At 45.2% G+C, this 22,274-nt stretch overlaps 3 protein-coding genes across 7 annotated transcripts in view; 1 reads left to right on the forward strand and 2 right to left on the reverse strand.

Moving 5' to 3' along the window:
* Positions 1–1,256: 1,256 nt before the first annotated feature.
* On the reverse strand, positions 1,257–10,539 carry NFS1 (NFS1 cysteine desulfurase). The gene is made up of 12 exons (XM_088536075.1): positions 10,372–10,539; positions 9,926–10,042; positions 9,735–9,818; positions 8,562–8,714; positions 7,604–7,697; positions 5,785–5,919; positions 4,813–4,970; positions 4,002–4,107; positions 3,718–3,799; positions 2,274–2,357; positions 2,002–2,091; positions 1,257–1,390 (listed from the first exon to the last, which is right to left on the reverse strand). Exons 1-12 carry the CDS (start codon positions 10,537–10,539, stop codon positions 1,327–1,329), a joined length of 1,335 nt encoding a protein of 444 aa, XP_088392201.1. The 3' UTR covers positions 1,257–1,326.
* A 476-nt stretch (positions 10,540–11,015) lies between these two features.
* On the forward strand, positions 11,016–12,428 carry ROMO1 (reactive oxygen species modulator 1). Its single transcript, XM_010216694.2, has 2 exons — positions 11,016–11,159; positions 12,234–12,428. The coding sequence occupies exons 1-2, from the start codon at positions 11,029–11,031 to the stop codon at positions 12,340–12,342; spliced, it is 240 nt and encodes a 79-aa protein (XP_010214996.1). The 5' UTR covers positions 11,016–11,028; the 3' UTR covers positions 12,343–12,428.
* A 1,071-nt stretch (positions 12,429–13,499) lies between these two features.
* RBM39 (RNA binding motif protein 39) overlaps positions 13,500–22,274 on the reverse strand; it is a 29,281-nt gene continuing 20,506 nt past the window's right edge. For 2 of the 5 annotated variants that reach the window (XM_088536030.1, XM_088536028.1), the window contains 5 exons: positions 19,125–19,157; positions 18,062–18,137; positions 17,813–17,918; positions 14,588–14,666; positions 13,500–14,500 (listed from right to left, as the gene is read on the reverse strand). In XM_088536030.1, the coding sequence (XP_088392156.1) occupies positions 14,400–14,500; positions 14,588–14,666; positions 17,813–17,918; positions 18,062–18,137; positions 19,125–19,157 (395 nt within the window). In that variant the 3' untranslated portion in view covers positions 13,500–14,399. Of the gene's footprint in view, positions 14,501–14,587; positions 14,667–17,812; positions 17,919–18,061; positions 18,138–19,124; positions 19,158–20,255; positions 20,382–22,274 lie in introns of those variants that run through there. The other 3 variants (XR_015913970.1, XM_088536031.1, XM_088536032.1) reach the window with 3 other exon arrangements.

Genomic DNA, 22,274 nt, shown 5'->3' on the forward strand with positions numbered 1-22,274 from the left:
ACCATCCAGAACTAAAAACACGCACTGTCTACAGGGTACCTTAAATTCAGTGTCTAACACAGCATCCAGCAATCAATGAACTACTTTGAGAGTGGTCTGCTTATGCAGCTGCTACGAAGGCACTTGATAGAGAGGTCAACAAAGAAGAAACACTGCTGTGAATTCATCTTATCAAATCAATTTTGAGAGAAACTTTCCCCAGCATTTGAGTGCAATGGATTCCCCCCGAAGTCTCTAACCAGATTGAAGTAAAGCCTGAAGCGCAAGGAAAAACTCTACTGCCCGTGTCCTTATTTCAAGCCAGAACATCCAGACTTAAACAAAAATATTGGGAAAAAGCAACAAGGCTCTCTAATGTAACCACATTCCAATAGGTAAAGTCTCAGTAATAGCAAAGGACTCAACACAAGAAAAGAAACTGAAACCACGGAGCATTAGGACATAGCAGTTTATCTGCTTTTTCCCATGCTTATCCGTTTGTTCCAGTTAAAACTGGTACTGCAACTGAAGTCGACGTATTCTACCTATCACCCTCCCTCAGTCATTCAAGTTCTCTTTAATTTGAAAAAAAAAAAAAAAACACATAGAAAACCACAGTGCTTCATCATTGTATCATAAATTCTGTAATGTGAAGGATGTTTTGGATTAATGCATATTGGCCTGTACAAGCATCAGGAGAAAAAAAAAGGTAAAAAAAGAAAGAGATAAAACCAAGGAAGAGGACGAAATCTGGAGTTTGAGGCGGGAGGCAATTATGCTTAAATGCATGTACATCTTAACTGTAACAGCAGATGGCTACATTGAGACATCCCTTTCCTCTAGGAATGCTGAACTGCCTTCTCCATGAGAATTTCTGACAATACAACACATTCAAACCGCACAAAAAAAAAGATGCACAGATGCTTGCCTCAGCCAAAAATTAAAGGAACTGGAGGTCTGGCAATAGGGCTTTGCTGCAAACAAATCATCAATTATGGGTGTTCTCCTCTGACAAGATACTGCTGACACAAGTAGCAACATGCTAGTCTAATTTTCACATTAGAAAATACATATTTTCCAAATAAATTCTGCCAGCATAAATTTCTGTATGTAAGTATAAATGCAATGAACATTATAGGATCCTGCTTTTTTTTTCCAGCAAAAAGGCTAGTTTCACTTTTGACTTCTTAAGACTTTGTCAACAGAAAGGGCAGTATTCCAGTCAAATTATAAATTCAAAACCAAAACAAAAAAGTGAAGCATGAATTAAATACATGTTCAGGAATGTACAGAGAATGCATTTTAATCCACATCCATCTAGTCCATGGTTAGCGCTAAGCTGTTTTCTCAATGCTGAGTCCATTTAATGCTTTTGAGGTCAATTCCATCCTGCACCATTTCCCACAGAGGACTGTAAAGAAAAGAGAGAAAAATGAGGGCCATTTTGAATGCTAAAGACAACAACAACAAGAATTATCAAAAAAGCAATTTAATTAAATGCAAGGAGAAGAGCATGGTAGAAGGAGGGAGATCTTCCCCTTCTGTAGATGATCAGTCTCCCCCAGGACCTTCAGCCCAAAGGCAGAGGTGAGGGGGCAGGTGCCCCATCTTATTTTCTGCTCCCAGTGTAGGGCACGGAGCACAAGCGTTTCTTACAGACCAAGTCCCTTCATTTGACACTGGTGAATCAAGTCTTTCAGTTTTGGCAAAATTAAATAACTTATTGATCCATCCACACATTTATACCATCTCCAGCTTGGAAACCTCAAGGTAGCTTCTCCTACATGCTTGCCCTACCCTTATATGCTTCCCTTGATAAAGGTGGGAACTGGGAAAAGGTTTGTTCTCAGGGTCGTGTGCTTTAAAAGATTTTCACTACTGTCAAAATCAGGCCACATCCTCTGTCATTACTATACCTTTATATACAGAGAGACCAACAGATTTTTAAAGCAACCTGTTGTGAACACAATCCAACTCCTCAATGATTATGACACCTATTTTCAGTTCAGTAAGTTGGCTCACCTCATTTCCCTCAGCCTCTTCACGTGTTGTATGCACTTCTGCACTGTGTAATCTACTTCTTCTTCTGTGGTGAAACGACCAATGCCAAACCTAAAGCAGAGAGACAATAACGCACCCAAAACAGCAACGCAAACACTCCTCTGTGCTCCCCTCCGGCTCCTCCCTGCACAACATTAAGCATACGAGTATCGTGCACGTGTAGGGGTGGAAGCTCACCACCTACTTTCAGCATGATAAGAAAAAACAGCAATAAGAAAAAGCGCTGCACTCACCTTATGGATGAGTGAGCCAAGTCTTCATCCGTCCCGATTGCCCGTAAAACATACGAAGGCTCCAGAGAGGCGGATGTACAAGCACTAGGAAATGGAGCAAAAGTAAATCTCACTTTTGCTCATGAGCAAAAGCCCCCCTCAAGCAACTTCACCCTCCAGTACTCTCCAAAAAACGAACAGGCCCCCTCCAGACACCTAGTATTACTGCAGCTCCCTACAACAACTTACAGCAGGCTCCCCAGCCTCTCCGAAACGGAGAATAGAAGGAGACAGAAGGAGAGAGAGGGAGCAAGAGGCATGTAGTATTTCTGTTGCAGAAAAACAATGGCAGGGGCGGGGATTAGACAGGAATGAGAATAATAAATTGGGAACATGATGGAAGAGCTGGCACAGGTCAGACAACAAGAGCAAACGCAAGACTAAACACAGGACGTGTAACGCAGACTTAAGAGGTATCTGAAATGACGGATGGGGAAAGAAGAGCCCAGAAAGAATTAGTCGAAGAATACCAATGGACACACTTAAAAAACAAACAAGCAAAAATCCCAAAACCCACCACCTTTCTCCTGCTGCTCTTTGGCAGCAGTACGAATCAATGGGAAATAGAGCACTGAGGAATCCAGAGCAAGGTTTAGTCACAGCAGTCAGGAGGCAGGAACTTTCCTCTTAGAGCACTAGGCAAAACTGATTGCACGCTGCTACTCGATTTTCACAGGTAGCAACATCAGCACAGACCAGAAGTGCTTAGGGACGTACACAAAGCAGAACCTGAGCACCAAAGAGGCTTTCAAATTATGAAAGTGCTGGGCTTTGGAGACTGCCAAGTAAAGACCTGTTCTTCCCGTTTATACCACCAGCACAGTGGTAATTAAGATACTATTTCAATCTACTTCATTCAGAAAGGCGAAGAAAGGTTTTAACAGCTTCTTCCTTACAAGCATCCAGTTGGCCTGAGTAACAGCAATCACTCTGACCCATGTCTCCTGCAGAGTCAAGACAGCTCCTGGAGGATGCACTCAATTTTCTTTCTTCTTCTGCATCACATATAGGTACTATTCACTAAGGTAATGCCCAGCCTCACTAGATTCCAGCTATGATCTATGTGTGGCGCCAAGCCTTGCTGAAGGACAGAAGCTGCAGAAGCCCAAATGGCATTTTCAATGAGAGTGCCACGAGTTACAGCTACTCAGCTCACATGCAGGTCTGCCAAGCTGGCAGGCAGCAATTCCCTGTTCCTGCTTTCAACCTGAGCGGACGTGACCTTCATTCTCAAGGTGCCACTTTAGAGAAAGACCAGCTCGGGCTGCATTCAACGTCAGGCTGACTCACCAACCAACAGAGCAAACCGAGGGCACAGTGGAGACCACTACTTAGCTTGTAGCTCTCCTAGCAAATATCTTCTCTCCAGATTATAGCACTCTCCTTCCCCATACATTCCACCTACCTTCCTGAAGATAGAGCCACATCTTTCAGAGCCATCAGAAGACTCTCCCCTTCCACATAGGCAAAAGATAAATTAATGCACCCTATATTGAAAAAAACAAACAAACAAACAAACGTGCTCCCAACAACTGTATTCTACAGCAAATCCTATCCCTCCCACCTCCCCACCTGGAGGGGATCTGTGAATACGGACCAGCACAACATTGGTTTAAATGATGTTATCCAGGCAGGATGGCTAACGCTGAGGAATGGAGAGCCCTCAGGGTGAGGGTTTGCTCACGTTACCTGGATAACGATGCTCTCTATCCCCATTCATAACCACATCAGGAACTTGGCTCATTATTTTTGTAACCAGTCGCTCTGCCAGAAGCGAGATGCGCTTATGGTCATACTAGCGGAGAAAACAAAAAAAAAAAAAACAAAAAAAAAAAAAAAATGTAAGTGGTGACCGCGTCTGACCTCTACGACACCTCCGTAAGGAGATGAGCCGCTGCCTGCCGTGGCAGCAAGCATCGCTCTGTGCACAGCTGCTCTGCCCTGTGCCCTGCTGGCACTGCTTTAAAGGGGTTGTTTCCATCCCAATTGAGAAGGTGGCATTAGCGCACAGAGAGCGACACAGCAGCATGCAGAGCAGTCAGGAGGAGTTTTAAGCACTGGGCCTAGCAAATAAACTTTGTAGTCTAAGCTTAAAATAAATAAAGCTCAATTCTTATTTGCAGAACTGTCATAAACTTGAACTTTCACATGTTTAAATATGAAATTGAAATTCTCATTGTTTTAATACACATAAGCACAATTAATTCAGTTCCAGAGATGCTGATAAAGCGTAGGTGCAGCATGGAGAGACAAGTACATCACAAAAGTTACCAGCTGTAAATCTGTTGTAGAAAAACACAATTTAAAGCCCTTCAACAAAGTAAGAAAAGGTTGAAAATGAGCTTCCAGTTATACACAGAAACATGTATTCTGAAGAGCTCAACTCATTTACTTGGTACAAGAGAATCAAATTTAATCCAGTGCACAAAAAGATCTGAGGGATTTAAGATCTAGGCGGTTCTGCTTTATCACTCAGGCCACAGGACAAACTGCCACCAACCTCCATCTCGTGCTGGGCCACGTCGCAGGCCGCCCCCAGCCCCACGGCGAGCGGCGTGGGCACCGTCCCCGAGCGCAGGCCGCGCTCCTGCCCGCCGCCGCTCTGCAGCGGCTCCAGCCGCACACGCGGCCGGCGCCGCACGAAGATGGCACCGACCCCTGCAAGGCAAGCGGAGCCGTTGGGCGCGCTCGGGGCACGCGCGCGGCTCTGCCTCACGGAGAGGGACCCCGTTATGTGGGAAATGGCATTCTCTCCCGGCCCTTGTGTTCCCTCTGCAGCCTGGTCTGCAGCCTTCTAGGGAGCTCACGCCCGCACACACAAAAGGACAGTTTCTTAAGAAAAACAATCCTTTGCCTTTTGTTTCTGAATAGAACCTAAAATACAGCAAATTTGATTTCCATCTTGCTGCAACTTTTTTTCCAGGCTTACAACTTCTACTATTTGGGAGCTGACTACCAAATCAGCTGGATTTTAAGTTTCACTCTGCAGAAAAGTTGTAAAAGGGCGTTTGAGGATAGAAGAGAGGCTGCTTGCTGCAGAGGACACCAAAACCTCTTAGAATTTAAACTCTCCAGTTACTTCTAGATCTCCCTGTTGTCAGCCACACTTGGATCTAAACTTTGCCCCATACTACAGTGATTTCCTTTCAAACCCGGGAGCATCAGAGATGCTTTGCACCAAGCAGATGCCTCCTGCAGATCCATTTCTTTTGCCACAGTTTTGAGATGCTACTTCTTTACTCAGTAAAGCCACCTCCCAGCCCAAAAGCACTGAAGATCCACTTACCCTAGTTTCAAGGTGAACTAATGAGCTAATAAAAATAAATAAATCAGCCCCCTACCCCTACTAAAATCATTTTCTGCAGCTTAAGTAATAGCAATCACTGTGACAGGTCAGACTTTATACTTCGTGCAGTTCGCTTCTTATGACACGTATGGAAACAACTCTTTACAAAAGCACTTCAATAAATACCTTTAGGCCCATAAATTTTATGGCCACTGATGCTCATTAGATCTATTTTCATATCATTGACATCCACAGGAATTTTACCAATTGCTTGCGCGGCATCTGTGTGGAAGAAAATCTTATGAGCACGGCAGATCTCACCTGTAACAAAAATATAAGAAAAATAAACCTCTTGTTACCTCATCTAATGGTTATGCATTTCCAACAACCAACCTAAAGCATCACTTGGTGGCATGGAGGAGATCTGAGGTGGAAAAAGGAAGAAATGGATCTTGTCACATCTCTTTCACAGCACATTTGAGAGCCTATAGCTGTGTAAGAGCTGATCTACCTACAATTTCTAGAGAAGATAAAAAGTCTGCTGGCAAGAATCAGGATGGCTTCCAAATTCACATCTACCACAACATGATCCTGTTTGAGTTCAAATATCAGAAAGGGACATCCCTGTTTCCTCACAGCAGAGGACCACACAGCTGGGACGTATTAAAATTCTCTTTTTCTTGACTCTTTCTTCTTGACACTGGTCCAGTACTTGCCAGCCTTACTTTCATGCTTATATTTGCCATGCATTTTTGCACCCTTCTTTCTCAAGTTCCAGGTTTTTCAACACCTAGCTGCAAAAATTTTCTCGGCAAGCAGAGTCACCGATTCTTACACATGCCAATTCCCCTCATATAAACTGACTTTAGCCCATTATCAACTTCTTTGCGTCCAGAGCTAAAAGGTGCTACAGGACAAAACGAGGCAGTGTTGGTGGTAGTGAACTTAAATGTTCTTTATTCTTTCACCTTATTTTTCTTTCACATTATAGGAATATTTCTTATTCACTTAAGCACGGGATAATAGAAACAGTCTCAAGACTAATCAACACAGGTTGAAAACAGACCCTCCAGAGCTATAAGCAACTCACTGATAGTCGATTACCACTCAGCTGAAAAAATGTAGCCTTAAAGACTGGACAAAGACTGCTTTGGGCTAAATAAAGAAACACAAAGAGCAGCTAACCACGAGAAAAAAGAGCTCAGCAAGAGGCCGAAACACCCGCCACAGCCTGGGAACATTACGCCCTCCAGAATTGCGTGGTATCTACCTCAGGACAGAGGCCAAAGCCTGAACACTGTCTAGAAACATAAACACCTCATGAAGGGCCATCTTCAAGGGCCAGGGGATTTGGGCTCGTCACCACAGCGGCTGCCGCTGCGGCACCCTCGGGGCTGCAGGGCTCCTGCTGCCGCCCTGCCCGTTCCAGCAGCCCCGTCCTGCCGCTCTGCCCTCGCCCGCCTGCCACCCCGCGGAGCCGCGCGCCCACCCTGAGGCTGCTCGGACGCCGCTCCGAGCCCCGCTCCCATCCCTGCTCCCAGCCCCGCTCCAGGAGCCAGGTCCTGCGGGGCCTCCTCACCCGCCAGCCGTTTGTCCAGGTCTGCGCAGGCCGCGTGAGGGCACCCGAGCAGGGCTCAGCCTCTCCTCCCCGAATCCTGCACATTTCTGCTCTCCCACACTCTAACTGCTCAATAAACCCTTATCTATCTGATACAACTGCAACGCAACTGGCTACTCAGAGCAAAGTTTCCCTTCCTGCTGAAAAATTCAAATGAAACTGCAAATAATACAGCTGATCTGTATTTCCATATGAAATTTCTGCAACATTCACTGTGAAAATACTGAGTGTTGCACTCATTTCCCTTTTAGGAAAGGTTTATTTGAGACAGCACCATTACCAGCTTAATTATACTACAGGGCACTCTCTAACACTTGGTTGTGGAAGCACTCAATTAAACGAAGCAGAAGTGAGGTGACTTTGCTTGTGGGAGCCATGTCTACTCACCAATTTCACGAATTGGCTGCTTTACTCCTATTTCATTATTCACAGTCATGACGGAAACCAAACTTGTATCTGGCCGGAGCGCAGCCTCCAGCTCCTGGTGAAACGTTCAAGCAGACACAAGTTACACAAAGTAGCAGCTAAAACATTCCTGAGGCTTCAGTTTGTCAAGGCAAATCTTAACCATGAGCCCCCCTAACCACCACGCTTTCAACAAGAACGTTGCTTTCTAACAGACGCTGCTCATGACAGCGCTGGCTATATAATCCCGCAGGGAGCAGAGCATAGGCAACTGTATTTCCACATGTGCTAGCACTGATGTGTGCAGCACTACTGATTTGATTACATCACGTCATCGAAGGCTTTTGCTACCTGCATTGTATCACATCCTGGGAACTTTCTTAAACAAATTAAACACCCATAAAACAGCCTAATCCACATCAAGACAAAATGAGTCTGGCTATAAAGAAATTTTGCTAAATCCGGGGAGCAGGATTTTGCCAACAAAGTTCTCCAAGAGCAGGAGAACCGGCAGGCAGGAGCCCTCTACCCTGTCCCGTAAACAGAACATCCATCCAAGCCAGATATCCGGCCTGGAAACAGCGCCGGCACCGCTCCGCACGGCAGCTGATGAAACGGGCTCCGCCGCAGCTCAAGTCTCCTCCTGGCCTTTGTGCATGGTAGGAACACGACCCGCCGCATGTCTGAGTGCTGCGTGGTATGGATGCCATGACCGAGAAAGCTTAGAGGAGCGCAGGAGAGAGAAAAATCTTTCTTCAATTGTGCTGATTTGCCAGTTATTCTCCTTGGATCTTGTGATGTGATATTTACCATCTCTTCACTGTTAATTGGACACAAGGTCCTCTGCAACCCCAGTTTGAGGCACAAAGCAAGAGGACCCTCTGCTCACCCTGCCCGCCTCGACAGCCCTTGCTCCTTGCTCCCCACGGCAAGGACCCACCTTCAAATCCACGAGGCCGCTCTTCTTAACGGGGAGATACGTGACCTCAAAACCTTCTGACTCCAGGGAACGGCAGGAATCCAACACGCACTTGTGCTCTGTTTGGGTGGTAACGATGTGCTTCTTTCTGGACTTATAGAATCTTGCAACACCCTGTCAGGTGCAGCCCAGGAACAAGAAATTTGCTGTTATACTGCTGAAGAGAGCAAGCTTCATAAAATACCCCCATAAACAAGAAACTGGGCTAAGCACCAGCTGCCATGGGAGAAACAGCTAACGCATCACAAGCAGGAATTAGCAATAGTCCCTTCTCCAGCACTGCAGGTTTACTCAGAGGAAGCAAGAAGGTAATTTTGACTCGAATGGAGAACAAATTTCTCTTCCAATAAATTAATCAGCTTTATGTAAAATGACCGTTATCCTGTTTGCCCCAAACTCATGAATCTAAAGGGCACATCATTCACCCTAGATATTTGCGTGAGGACTCGTTTTTCGAAAGCACCTGATTTTTAAAAAGCCTGTACAAATGTTGTTAGATATAAGTCATAGGGGATGAGAAATCTGAGCGGCCACATGCACAGAGGCTAAAGGATAAAACACCAACTAGTCTTAGTCAGAAAAAGGCTGAGAACCGCTTTAGGGTCTCCACTGAACTTCAAGATAAATATTTTAATCGTGAAAGCAGCAATACTGCACGCATCCATTTTTTCCCCAGTCAAAATGAAAACAAAACCCAAAGCACACCATGAACTAACTTTGCTCAGATTTGACAATAAAAACGCTAACATCTTTAAATAAGCACCACAATGGAAAACCATCAGCCCAAAAGATTTCATGAAATACTCGGGCTGGTGGCAGAAGGCAGAGATGTTTCACCACAGAACAGCTCCAAACACACGAGATCGTTTTTAGAGGAAAACAAACCATCAAATATTGCAGTGTGCCCTCAAAACCGTGCCCCAGAGGACACGGCATCCCAGGACTTCTTCCATCTGTGCAGCAGAATATGGCAACTCGTAAAGCAACAGAACAGACACATGCCAGCGAAGCCAACAAATGGATGCTTAAACTGCTGAAAGATGCCTGTGGCTTTTTTGAAACACGATTTGACCCTAAAGCCCTCGTGTATTCTGTAAGAACTACACCAAGCACCCACCCGTACAAGCCCTTTACCTTAATGGCCATATTATTTGATTCCGTAGCGCCACTGGTAAAGATGATTTCTCTGTGATCGGCTCCTACCAAATCCGCAACTTGCTGCATGGGGAAAAACGCGGGCTGTGTCGCGCTGGCCGCGGCGCCGGGCCCCGCGGAGCCGCCGCGGCCGCTCGGGCCGCGCTCGGGCCGCGCTCGCGCTCACGCACCCGCCGCGCGGCCTCCACGGCGGCCTCGCTCTCCCAGCCATAGCGGTGGCTCCGCGAGTGCGGGTTGCCGAAGCGCGCGGTCAGGAACGGCAGCATCCGGTCCAGCACGCGCGGGTCCTGCGGGCACAGGGGCGCGGAGGAGGCGGGACACAGGAGACGGAAAACTCGCTAAATCCGCATATCCGCCTCCAAAAATATATACATACATATATATACATATATATATATATTTACGCTCTACGAACCCCTCGCGGCGATGCGAACCGTGGCCCGGCGGCTCCCCCCGCCCCCACGGAACAGCCCCCCCGACCCGCCTCGCCACCCCGGCAGAATCGCAACTAGTTTTCAGTGCTCAAAATAGATAAATAAACAAATAACAAACCAAAAAAACCCAATAGCCTCCCCCCCATTTTGGCGGCGCGCGGGGCCGGCAGTGCCGCGCGCACCAGCGGCGTCGTGGCCTGCACGTCCATGTAGAGCGGCCGCAGGGAGCCCGCGCCGCCGCCATCGCCGTCCCCATCGCCGCCCCGCGCCGGGGCCGGGGCCGGGGCCCCCGAGAGCCGCCGCCGCGGCGGAGCCGCGCGCAGGGCCGCGAGGTGCCGCCACAGCAACATGGCCGAGCGCGACGCCGCGCCACGGCCTCGGGCCGCCCCTTCCGGGCGCGACGGAAGCGGCCGCGGAGCGGGCGGGCGACGGTGGCCGAGGCGAGCGCGGCGCGGCGCGAGGTGCGGCCGGGTGGGCCGCGTCGGTCACGTTGGGCCACGTCGGGCCGGGTCGCGCGGGCTCCTCTGCCCCAGGCTGGTTCAGCCCCTCTCCGCGAGTCGCTCCGCGGGAGGCCCGGACGGGCAGCGGCCTCCGAGGGGCCGTCGCGTCGCCGCCGACCCCGGCGAGCGGCCTCGCAGGCAGCGCCGAGCGAGGGCGCGAGTCGGGGCTTCCTCCGTGCGCTCCCCCCTCTGCCTCCCGCTACAGCGAGACGAAACCCGGGGCCCTTCGCTAATAAAAGCGCCCGGCGGCTGCTGCAGCGCCGCCCTGCGCAGCGCGGTGCTGCCAGTGCGCTCGGTCCACTCCTGCGCCATCTCATCCAGCTCTGCTTTCCTTCCCAGATGCCTGTGACCGTGGGCCCGTACGGGCAGTCGCAGCCCAACTGCTTCGACAGGATAAAGATGGGCTTCATGATGGGCTTCGCGGTGGGCATGGCGGCCGGGGCGCTCTTCGGCACCTTCTCCTGCCTCAGGTACGTGGCAGAAACGGCTTGCCCGGCTTGGTAACGGTGCGGAAGCGTTCCCACAACAGCGATTAGTAATGTGTAACTGGTACCGTGTCCTGAGTGCCCGCACCCCGCATGGACGCAGCCGTCCCGCCAGCCTCGAGGACTGGGCACAGGAGCCTGCGCTGAATTGGTGGCACCGGTGGCACCGTCCTGTTCATTGTCCGTGGGGAGGGGGAAGAGCCATGCGCCCCTCGTGCGTCCAGTCAGCACAGGAACAAACAGGGAGGCTGCGCTCCGCCTCCGCTGTGCTTCGTGCCTGGCTTTGGTGTATGTCAAATACTGAAGGGAACTCTTCAATGCGTTGCAGAGCAACTTGAGTTTGGGATCTTTTAATCTGGGATTTGGGGGATTTTTAGATTTTTTTATTTATGTTTAATCTATGATTAAAAAATGGGTGAAAACTTGATAGTACCCCTGAAAAGGATGAAAATGCACAAATTCTAGTCCATTTTTAAAAGTCCTGATCCCTTTGAGATCTTGAAGAATATCTGTAAGTGGTGCTAGGCTGCTGGAAAATACATTTTGTATGGTATAAAGAAGCAACAACCTTTTATTATTTTTTAATACACAGCTATGTTACTTGTGTTGTACCATTGCTTTGGAAAATCCTTCCTTAAAAAATCTGGTACACAGAATTCCTTAGAATTCCACTACGTGCACCGCTGTATTTAAAAGCCAAGTATTGCAAGAACTTTCAGAGAAGACACGAATCTCTCTTTTGGTCCAAGCGTAGCTGAGCGTGAGCACAAGCACGAGCACAGAGGTGCTCCCGGGGGCTCCTTGGCCCTGCTGCCCTGGCATGGCAGCAGGGTGCAGGAGTCGCCAACACACCCCAAAGAAAACGGCTCCGCTTTTCTTTGTGGTAGGCCAGGTACAGGAAGGAACTGGAAGATAGCACTTCAAATTACAAAAGGGAAAATGCTTTATTTGGGCTGCTCATGTGAAAATCAGGTGCTTGCATCAAGTGTATCCACCTCTGTGCCTGTTACCTGGCAGGGCTTCATCTTTTACACAATTCTTGTATTTCTTTTCTCTCAGGATTGGCATGAGAGGACGAGAACTGATGGGTGGAGTTGGCAAAACGATGATGCAAAGTGGTGGGACGTTTGGGACGTTCATGGCTATTGGGATGGGAATCCGCTGCTAACGTGGAGCTTGGGTTTTTTAACCTGAAGAGGCCCTGGTCCAGTTGTTCTTCCCCTGTACTATAATAAAATCTTTAGATACGTGGAAGTTGGAGTCCTCTTCATGAAATTTTGAAGCATCAACCTACTTGCTTTGTTGAATGCAAACTTGCTTTTTACCAGATGTATCCTCATCTCTCTTACTGCCATAAAAATGAGTCCTAATAACCCTTTGCACCTTGTTACAGTTTGTATTTCACAGGCTAGGACCCATAAACACTTTTCCTTTTGTTTCTACCACCTCAAAGCTGCTTTTTCAGTCTCTTTACGGAGGAAGGGGCATCATCTCCACAGGCAGCAGTGCTAGCCAAGAGTGTGCTGCACATACAGGCCTTTTCTCCAACCTTTCATGATTTTTATAAACTGGTCAAAAGTTCGCAGGTGTTGGTGGTGCTGCCTACCCTCTGCTAGCAGTGGGGGCAGTGCCAACCAGAGCAAACAACAGGAAAGGGCTGGTGTTGAAATCTCCTGTGATTTGCTTTTGGAAACAAACCTGATCTGTGCTTTTATCATGGTGTTGCTGTCTGTGCAGCTACCTCAGTTTGCCTTCCCCCCTACCCCTTCTTCCCAGGCTCCTTTCTGTATTTCCCAAGGCTGCTCATGACCCTGCTGCACCTCAGCCAGGGCAGGGAGCTGCTGCCATCCCCACGCAGAGACTCCGGCACTGCTCTCACACGCAGCTGTTTATCCTACTGCCCACCTCGGCTTCCTACAAGGCTCCAATGATCCCTGGGAGGGGGAAAGGGGCACTAAAGAGGGTCATTCCCTCAAGCCAGGTTACGTTAGAGACACAGCTTAAAGCGGAACCAAAACACTTCCAGCCAAGCAGGCTTCAGAAGACACTTCAGAAAGATGTGAAAAACAACAAACTTAAACAAGCAGCAATTCAGCTGCACAGTCGGGGCACTCGAGAAGACCCTGCCCGGCATGCAGGGAAGCCCACGAGCCTGCCATGGCTCAGGCCAGAAAAGGGACAGGCACAGGAGCCCCAGCCTCATTGCCCGTGGGGGCTCAGGTGCTACAAGCCCCATGGGGCCACCGCTCCTACCAGGAGGGAGTAACCGTCAGCCAGGGCCACCACTTCAGTCACACGGCAGGAGTGAAATAAAGCTGCTTAAAGGCCTTTTTAAGAGAATTTTATTTGAGTGGTTCTTACAAAGATTGTTGCAATATGAAAGTCTTTGTTTGATAGAAATATCAAGCTGTCTTGTCAAACACACTGAAGTAACCCAAAAATATATTTCAGAGCTCACAGAGCTTAAAAAGAGCAAAGATTATATGCAACCAGAACAAAACATGTTTCTGTATTTCCTGCCCATTTTCAGGCTTGGCTGAAATCCTGCAACTGTGCCACACTGCATACAGAGAAACTTAACTGGAAATGCAGAGAGAGTTTTGTTTGGAAACTTAGACACACCTCACACAGTATTTACAAAGAAACTTTTACAGATACATTAATCAAAAGTTACCATCAAGAAATAAAACCCTTCAATCCTTCTATTCTTATCAATTATTCAGCACAAAGCAAGCTGAGTGGCTGGTCACAATCAGCTTTCAGTAGCCTTTTGAATTTTCCATTTATACAAAACACTAAATATGTCCCTTCATAAAGTCTATCTCCGATACCAACCTTTAGCAGATCACCTACATTTAGTGAAATGTAAAATGTAATTGCTGCATTAAAAGAAAGGCTTGTGAAACATTAAAAATGTCATTATGTCCCATCTGCCTTTAACAGAATTTGTTTTCTATGAGCTACTTCTCATTTCCTACAGATCACCTTAGTAAATGTACAAGAATTACAAGGCAGAACAAGAAGTCAACAGCTTTGTATACAGTGGAAATGCTAGTCAGGGAGAATGAACACACTGCATTTCTGCTTACTTCATTTTATTTTTAAAGGTAGCAGGAAGTGTACACAAAAATGACATTAAATCTTTTCCTTTAGTTTTATCTAAATAAAAGATAACTCAATCTTCCTCCAAAAAATAACTATATACAAAACTGACTAAATCCATCTTCATCGTCGAACGGGGACCAGTAGTTGGGTTGCAGTCATAGAATCCGGAAAGAGGCTATGGTATGTTGGAAGAGGTACATACGCTGCTGTAATCATTTTACCTAATGGAAAGATTAAAATAAACCATCAGCACGGGTTAAATTTGGTAACAAATAAACAAATGCAGACTCTGCATGAAATGCACTCACCTGCAAACCACCTCCCATGCAACGCGTTTACAGCTGCAATGGCAGCAGCAATTGAAGGACATTTGACATACACATTGCCCTGGAACACACAAGCAGCAGAGTTGGTTACAAGGCTGACAGTTTCTTCCTCCTGCTTAACCTACCCGACCCGGTTTGATGGGAGCGACCCTGCTGCACTGTGTTCTGCCGGTACCAACTCGGAACCGCAGATGGAGCACCACTGAAGGTCCAGACATGGGGCCCGTTTGCTTTGCAGACATGCATCAATAACCGTTCCCTAGCGCTTACTGAGCGTGAAGCACCTTCCTAAGTGGGTGTTTCTGAAGTGGACCAAATGCAACTGGAGGCAATGGGTAAGTGCAATGTAAAATGTCACCTGAAGGCAGCAAACAGCAATGCACTGCTCTGAAGTACCATCTAACATCTAAGTACAAAATCCACCTAATAGAGGAAGAAAAAAAAAATCCACAAGGTTGGATTACCTCCACTGCAGGCTGGCCATCAAGTTTTGCAAGTCATCAATAGATAACTCTAAGTGTTTAACTATGTGTCTAAGTTCACAGGTTGCTTTTCAAAGGGGCTCAGCCCTCCCAGTTCCCACTAAGACACAGAAAGGACATTCAAGGGAGGCAGCTGCTGCAGTTTCTCCTACTTGGACTTCAGCATCTACCTTTTCCTTCATCTCAGTTCTTACTTATTTAGATAAAGAGAAAAAAGTTGCAACAAGGCAAGAACAACCTTAGATGCATCGCATGGATGTCTTACCAGTCCAATCTTATCCTTGTTAAAGATGCTTGAAAGCTTTCTGCCTGCAAACTAAGCACCAGTGCTGAGCAACCTCGAGTACCACAGTGCCCCGTTCCAGCAGCGCAGGACGCGGCCGGGCTGCACGGGAACACACAGGGACAAACAGGCATTTTTGTGACATCCTGCATACAACTACATTCTTGAACCAGATTAGATTCTAGCTGGAGCAGAGACTATTTTGCAAAGAAAAGAAAATATTAAGCAGAGTCCAGCATACTCCTTCACAGGATGCTCCAGGCAGTACTAACTTTTCCCACTGTGATTAGTTCATTCCTTTTGGGGCAGGGGAAAAGTTGAGATTAAGAGCTCCATCAGACCACACCAAGGCATTAGAAAGCTGGTGTTTAAGGCATTAAGTAGGTAACACACAAAGGTCTGTGCTTTGGTCTCCCCAGTACAGGCATACAAGTTGCCCAAATCTTTACATTAAGGCTTTTGTTGCTGCATGTCTTTATCCTTAAAACACCACACTGTAAACAGTTGTGGTAGAAGATATTTTCTAATACCTGTATTTAAAATATCAAACTAAGCCTTCACTACTGAATACCAAGCACTCCATCTGGAAAGTCTGGCAATCTGGAAAAAGCCCAAGGCGGCAGGAAATTAAATAGATGAGCTGAAAATACAGGGACTCGAAACTTGTATTTATTCAAATATATATATGTAGGTGTGTATATTTTAAAATCAAGAGGTACTCTATATCTGGGCTATCCTAGTATTATCATGACAAAGTGGCTTTCACATAACAGACATCAGGCTCATTCATTACACGGTAGCTGCAATTCTTTCTTTAAATTCATGTGTCAAGATGAACCAGATACATCCCACAGAATCTGAACAAATAAAACTGAACATGAGGGCTGCAGTTTTTTGTCTGGCTTTCTCTTTGTTTAAATCTAAATGTGGTTAAATTAAATAGATATCAACTTAGGAAGGGGAAAAAAAAAAGGTGGTATTAGGCAAATAAGTTATGGGAAAGTTTCTATGTCCATGAGCCTAATGATCCATCACAACAGTAATCTCTATGCACTACCAGAACTCTGAAAAACATTAAGGTATGTTTTGCAACAAAAAAGGAGAATTGGGTGCAAGAAAACAGACAAATCCTCTCTCCACCTACCTTCTTTCCTACCTGTCAAACCACAGCTACAAAAGACAGGGTGACCTATTTACTTTCATTATGACAACTACTTAAGTCTGCAGAAAAGATTTGAAAGATACTTGTTTTTTTGCTAAGTGCTTCTCGGAACAGCTGAGACAGTTCCTATCATGCTGAAATGAAATTCAGTACATGCCTTTCAGGAAATGCAAATCTTTGATTTCTAGGTCAGGAATCCAAGTCAGTGCTAACCATTCACATACCCACTGAAAAACAGCACTCCTTCAAAAAGAATATGTTTATACTTGGAATAGGAATGCCACAGGAAATAAAAGGATTTCAAGCATGAAACCATTCTCTTTACACTGTAAGAAAATAAACAACAGGTGTAACTCTTGGTCTGTCAGGATTTTAGTGAATAGTTTATTACATTAGGCTTATCAGCTTCTTCCATCATCTGCCCAGTGACTGAGCCATTTCTGAACTCCGTGTGCTCCCATGGTGAACATGGCAGGGAGTACAGCTCTCTGCTCTAGTTGTCTTTTGCACATGACTCTGCATTCCCAATCAGTTCTGCCATCTTGGATGTCCCTTTCCAACAAGGGGGCTTTTCACACGCTGCCTCATCTACAATCTTTACTTACTGGAGAGCCAGTTAAAGGGAAATATTTCAGGATCCACACTATCAATGGACAGGATTACTCTGTCCCATTCAAAATGGCCAAGACAACTTTACAAGTTAACTATGATCTGGAATGCAGGTCACCTTTAATTTAAAATCTCAGCAATTCTTGTGAAAGGATCTTAGATGAGAGCCACCTTTACAGGCAGGGCAATGAAACCCAGTGCTCTGACTGCCAGGTGGGCTTCAGCATTAATGATACGTTGTAATTAGGTCTGGATCAACTGCATCATCCCCTTTTATTTCTTCCTCCCCATTACAGCTCCAGGCACTCTAACATCCCGCTGGAAGACAGAGGGCTCAACTACAACAGTATTAGTGAAGACTGTGCCCGTCAATGGGGCTAGGCACAGCTACTCTGCTGGAACAGCATGCTCCTTGTGCCAAAATCTGCTGTGTGCAAAAAAACAAAGGAAAAAAGTGTCTGTCTTTTGAGGAGAAAAAACAACTACCTTAGGGGAAAAAGGCAAAGGCCAGAAGTAAAGGAATTCCCATTCTCTAGCCTGCACTTCCTCAATAACTCTACCTCTGCAGATCTGTAGGAACAGACTGCTGCACTAAAGAACTGCTCTCTCATCTATAAAACACACACCACACACAGCCCAAAACCGAAACAAATCTTGAACATGTCACACACCTGAGCTGAATTTTTGTCTACGTAGATGTGGATAACTCCTCCATGTTTGTTGCACTCCTCAATCACATCATCTTTAATTTCTGTATCCCATCCAGCTTCTTCTTCACTGTAGTGGGAAGAACAGGACGGAGATGGAAAAATGAATGAACTGGAACAAAATCTATCCCACAGCCCATCAAAAAAGAAGTCTACAACATTCCACCTAGCTTCTCCCATGTTATCTCCCACGGATAATGAGTAACTACTTACGTTTGAGGATTAAACATATTGGAAAGCTGGAAGCACTGTGTTGCAAGTGGCTGTACAGAAGCAGCTGCAGCCAGAACTGTTTAAAGGAGGAAAAAAAATAAAAAAGCAATTATGAAAAAAAGCAATGATGAACTTGAGAATGCTCTATATGCAGTTCAATTTAGAAGTGGATCTTGCAATTTGTTCTTTAAAATTCTAACATTAGACTGTACCTATTACAGTTGAAAGACAGAAAATTAAAGACAAGAAAGCACAATTCATAACTAGGACATATACTCCAGCATGCAAGTCAGGTGGCAGTGCAGGATAGAGTGCAACCACCTCACTGACTTGACTGGAAGAGTGACGGGCCTTTTTAGGAACTCTCAAAAACCGTTTATAGCACATGAATTAACCTTCAAGTATATGCCTTTCTGAAGAGAAAATGTATGACTAACGTAGGAAGTATTTCCAACAATTAGATAGATAAACATTTTAACTCTAGAACAGGTCTATATTCTTTGCTACTAACTAGGAAATGAGTCACTATCCATCGTTTCTAATCACAGTGCATCTAATTTAAGGTAAGCACTGTCCTGTAGGCTGCCCCAGCAATAGGAAGTTAACTTATGTCAGTCTTAGCCGAAATAACATCAACCTCCTCTCTACATACTTAAGACATTAAGGGCTGTCCAGTCAGAGCATTTTTTACCCAATTCAGGGACTGAATCCCAAAATCTTGGTTCTCAAATGATCTGTATTTGCCTCTTAACAAATATATATATATATATATATATATATTTAATTCCCCCCAAAACAAAAACATACACACAATATACGTTTTGTTACACACGTCACAGCTTAGTCCAACATTTAAGAAAAGCTGCAAACAAAAAGGTGAAGTGTTTCACACATATTCAATCAGTAATCAATATAAAGTATAATTCCTATAGAGACCAATAGGATATCATTTCTCAGGCTCTGGACAGACTCTGCTTTGGCTGTATTTCACATCTAGACAATAACTGCAAAGTAAATTCTTATACATTACCTACTGGGGACAAGCTATCAAATTCCAGCTTACCTTCATTCTGCTGAGAGAGTCTTGTTTGCAAATCTAAAGAAAGATACACCAGAAGTCAGTCAGCAGGCTTGCCAGCACTCCTATGTATTTACCTGCCATCCACATTTCTAGCCTGCACTTCGGGGGCACGAGCTTGTCCCAGTACCATAACCCGCTCCCACTGCTCCTCTCTAGAGGCAACAAATTCTGCTATTTTCATTTGATCACCTCAAGCATTCAGCACTTGATGGATATTCTATAACCACAGAGGTAAGCACATTTCAAAGAGAAGTAACGCTTCAAAAGGAAAGAGAGAGATGATCATGTCTTTTAGTTTACAGAAATAGGTTAATATGCACCTGTGTATTTATATTTGGTTCCACAGGAAAATACGGCAATTCTTACAGATATTAAACTTAAAGCAGAGTTGTCCAAATTAACAATTCTGCAACACAGGCTTTCAAGTTTCATTTTAATAGAATAAATTAGTATTTCAGCTGTTATCTTTGCATAGATATGCTGCAAAGTCAAATTATTTCAATGTTTAAAATAATTTCAAGTATTCAAAATATTTAATTTGCCAAATAAAAAAAATTACTGGTTTAATAACAAACACGTAGCTGTCCCAGTTTATGACAATGGGAACAGACACAAACGCAGGCTTCGCAGCCGTCACCAAGGACGGCTCAAGCCCTGTGCTGAGCATCTTTGCATCAGCAGCAGCAAACTTCAGGCTGCAAGGAACGTAAAGACAAACCTCCTCATGCCCAAGCTCGCTTCACACAGACACAAGGAACTGGCAGATTAAAACCAGCCATCGTCTTATTTCCTGTTGACCAATTTGGAAAGCAGTGAGGCCGGGCTCTTTGAAAATGCTTACCTGGAAATACATGAAGATCAGTCTTTTTTTTTTTTTTTTTTTCCTCCTCCCCTCCTTTTTGTAGACCCTCCCCCAAAACACTGAAAGATCAGCAGGAGTAAAGGATTTTTGCTCTTAGTATTAGAGTGATAGCCTTGAAGACAAGCCTTGCTCTAGTACCTTGTAAATGACTTCCATAGAACAACACATACCATGAAAAATAAGAGATGGAAGGAGCAAGCTCTGAAGGCTGAGCTACAACAAGAATTGCCTGAATGCAGTGAGTTTCTCACCTGGCTCTGAACAGGGAGGAATCCTCAACTCCACAGAGTGAGAAATCCCATGATGGGGAGGACTTTCCTAGGCTGTGTTCTCTCCAGAAACCCATGGGATCCACATGGATTTGGGTGAATCTATAACTAATTACTAAATTAGTTACTACCTAATTTATTTATTTTTTTAATACTGCTGTTAAACAAAATGAATGTTCTTTAATCAAACATCTCATCTCCTAAACAACTGTGCTCCGATGAGGATTACAGCTCCTCCCTCCGTAACTAACACAACCACACACACAATTTACAGCAAAGCCCCCACGCACCAGCCGCCCCCCAGCTGCAGGGCTCCATCCTCCCGGCCACCTGCACCCAGGCGAGCAGATCCACGTGGTTGCCGGCGCCCGAGCCCAGGCCTGGAGCCGCGTCTGCCTGTTCTGAACAGGCAAAGACCAATCACAGTAGCTGGGGGCGGCAAGTTTCAAAGGTTCATCACTTACTACCTCTGAAACACACTCCATCCAATTTCTTTCTTCTCAAATTAGCTGGATTTTTCCCTTGTTCATGGTTGGAGAAAGTTCCCTCATTTTTTAAGTTTAGTAAGAAAAAATGAAAACAAACAAAAAAGCCACACACACACTTGGCTATGAACTTTAAGAACTACACGTAGTTCTACATGCATTTTTATGCATGCAAAATACAGCTTTAATCGGTGTATGGAAACTAAAATTACTGCATCTGCCTTGTTAAGATCAAAGTTACTTTTTCCATGTGTCATCTGTTAAGAATCACAAGTTTAGCTTGAGTAAAAAGCATAGACTTATTAGGGTAAAGTAGAAACACAGAAGTACCTATTAAACCATTTTGTGTCTTAAAAAGAAAAAAAAAAAAAAAAAAAACAACCTGAGTGCATGTTTTTAAGGGAGCTTCAAACAAAAAGAAGCCAAGTATTTCCCAGATTAAGTAATTATTCACAACAGATTGGAATGGAGCTCCTGGATAGCAGCACCTAATTCTCACTATTGCAGGTACACTGTTACTTGGACTGTTTCATAAACACACAGCACTCCTGAAAAGTAAGGCCTGTTTTGTCCCACCACTCAGGTTAGAAGATTGTTCCATACTCTCAGGGTTGTTTCAAGTTTCTCATTTTCAGCTAGTATGTACCTAGAGGACCACCAGTACACAGCTGAGTAACTATTAGCTTCAATTATTTTTCTTGGTGGAATTTTCTCCACAGGAATAAACTTCAAGTCCTCAGGTCTCCCACAAGATAATTCTTTTCTCTCCTGCTCACCCCGGTAGCTTCACTATTTCCGTCAGATTCGACTCATCTTGAACACAGGTGACCAGAAGGGTTTGCTGCTCTGTAGGTAAGGGCCGATGTTCACGCTACCTCCGGGGACACAGCTCCTCCAATACTGTCTGTTCACACTTCCTTACTGATCAAGTACAATACCTGTCATCATGGACATTTTCTGCTGCTGAGGTCCCAGACAATAACTGCAATTTGTTTCAAAAGCCAAATTGACAAAAAATGTATTGCTACCCCATGCACTCCTTAGTGATAAGGTCCTGTTTATTTCATCTCCTCAACCCCACTGTTTCTGCCATTGTTATTAATACAAATATTAAACAGGATCATTTCTAAAAATGAGCTTTGATTTCAACATTCTCAAAGGTTTTAAGTTTTCATTGAGAAGAATCTCAGCCCTCTTCCTGAGACAGTTTCCCATGTATTTTATGCCTCTTGAACTAGCCAATCCTCCTTTAGCTTAAAGATTTCCAAGGGGGACACATCAGAAGCTCAGAGAGAAGCATTCTACTACTACAGCTCCTCTGTTTAGAGGAGCTGGTTTTCAACATCGTTAGTCCTTACAAATAGCTCCCATGGAAAAGCATGCTATATTTTAATCATTTTTGTCTTTAGTAGGACTTTTAGAGGAGAGGATAAACACTCATAGAAGTGACATCACAGTAACAGGGCTAAAAGTTGGTCAGATAATTTTTCTTCCTCCTTAATTTTTTTGCACATCT

Source organism: Tinamus guttatus, unplaced genomic scaffold (genome assembly GCF_059628265.1).
Source record: "Tinamus guttatus ecotype Peru unplaced genomic scaffold, ASM5962826v1 Tinamus_guttatus_pri_ptg000650l, whole genome shotgun sequence".
Taxonomy (NCBI): domain Eukaryota; kingdom Metazoa; phylum Chordata; class Aves; order Tinamiformes; family Tinamidae; genus Tinamus; species Tinamus guttatus.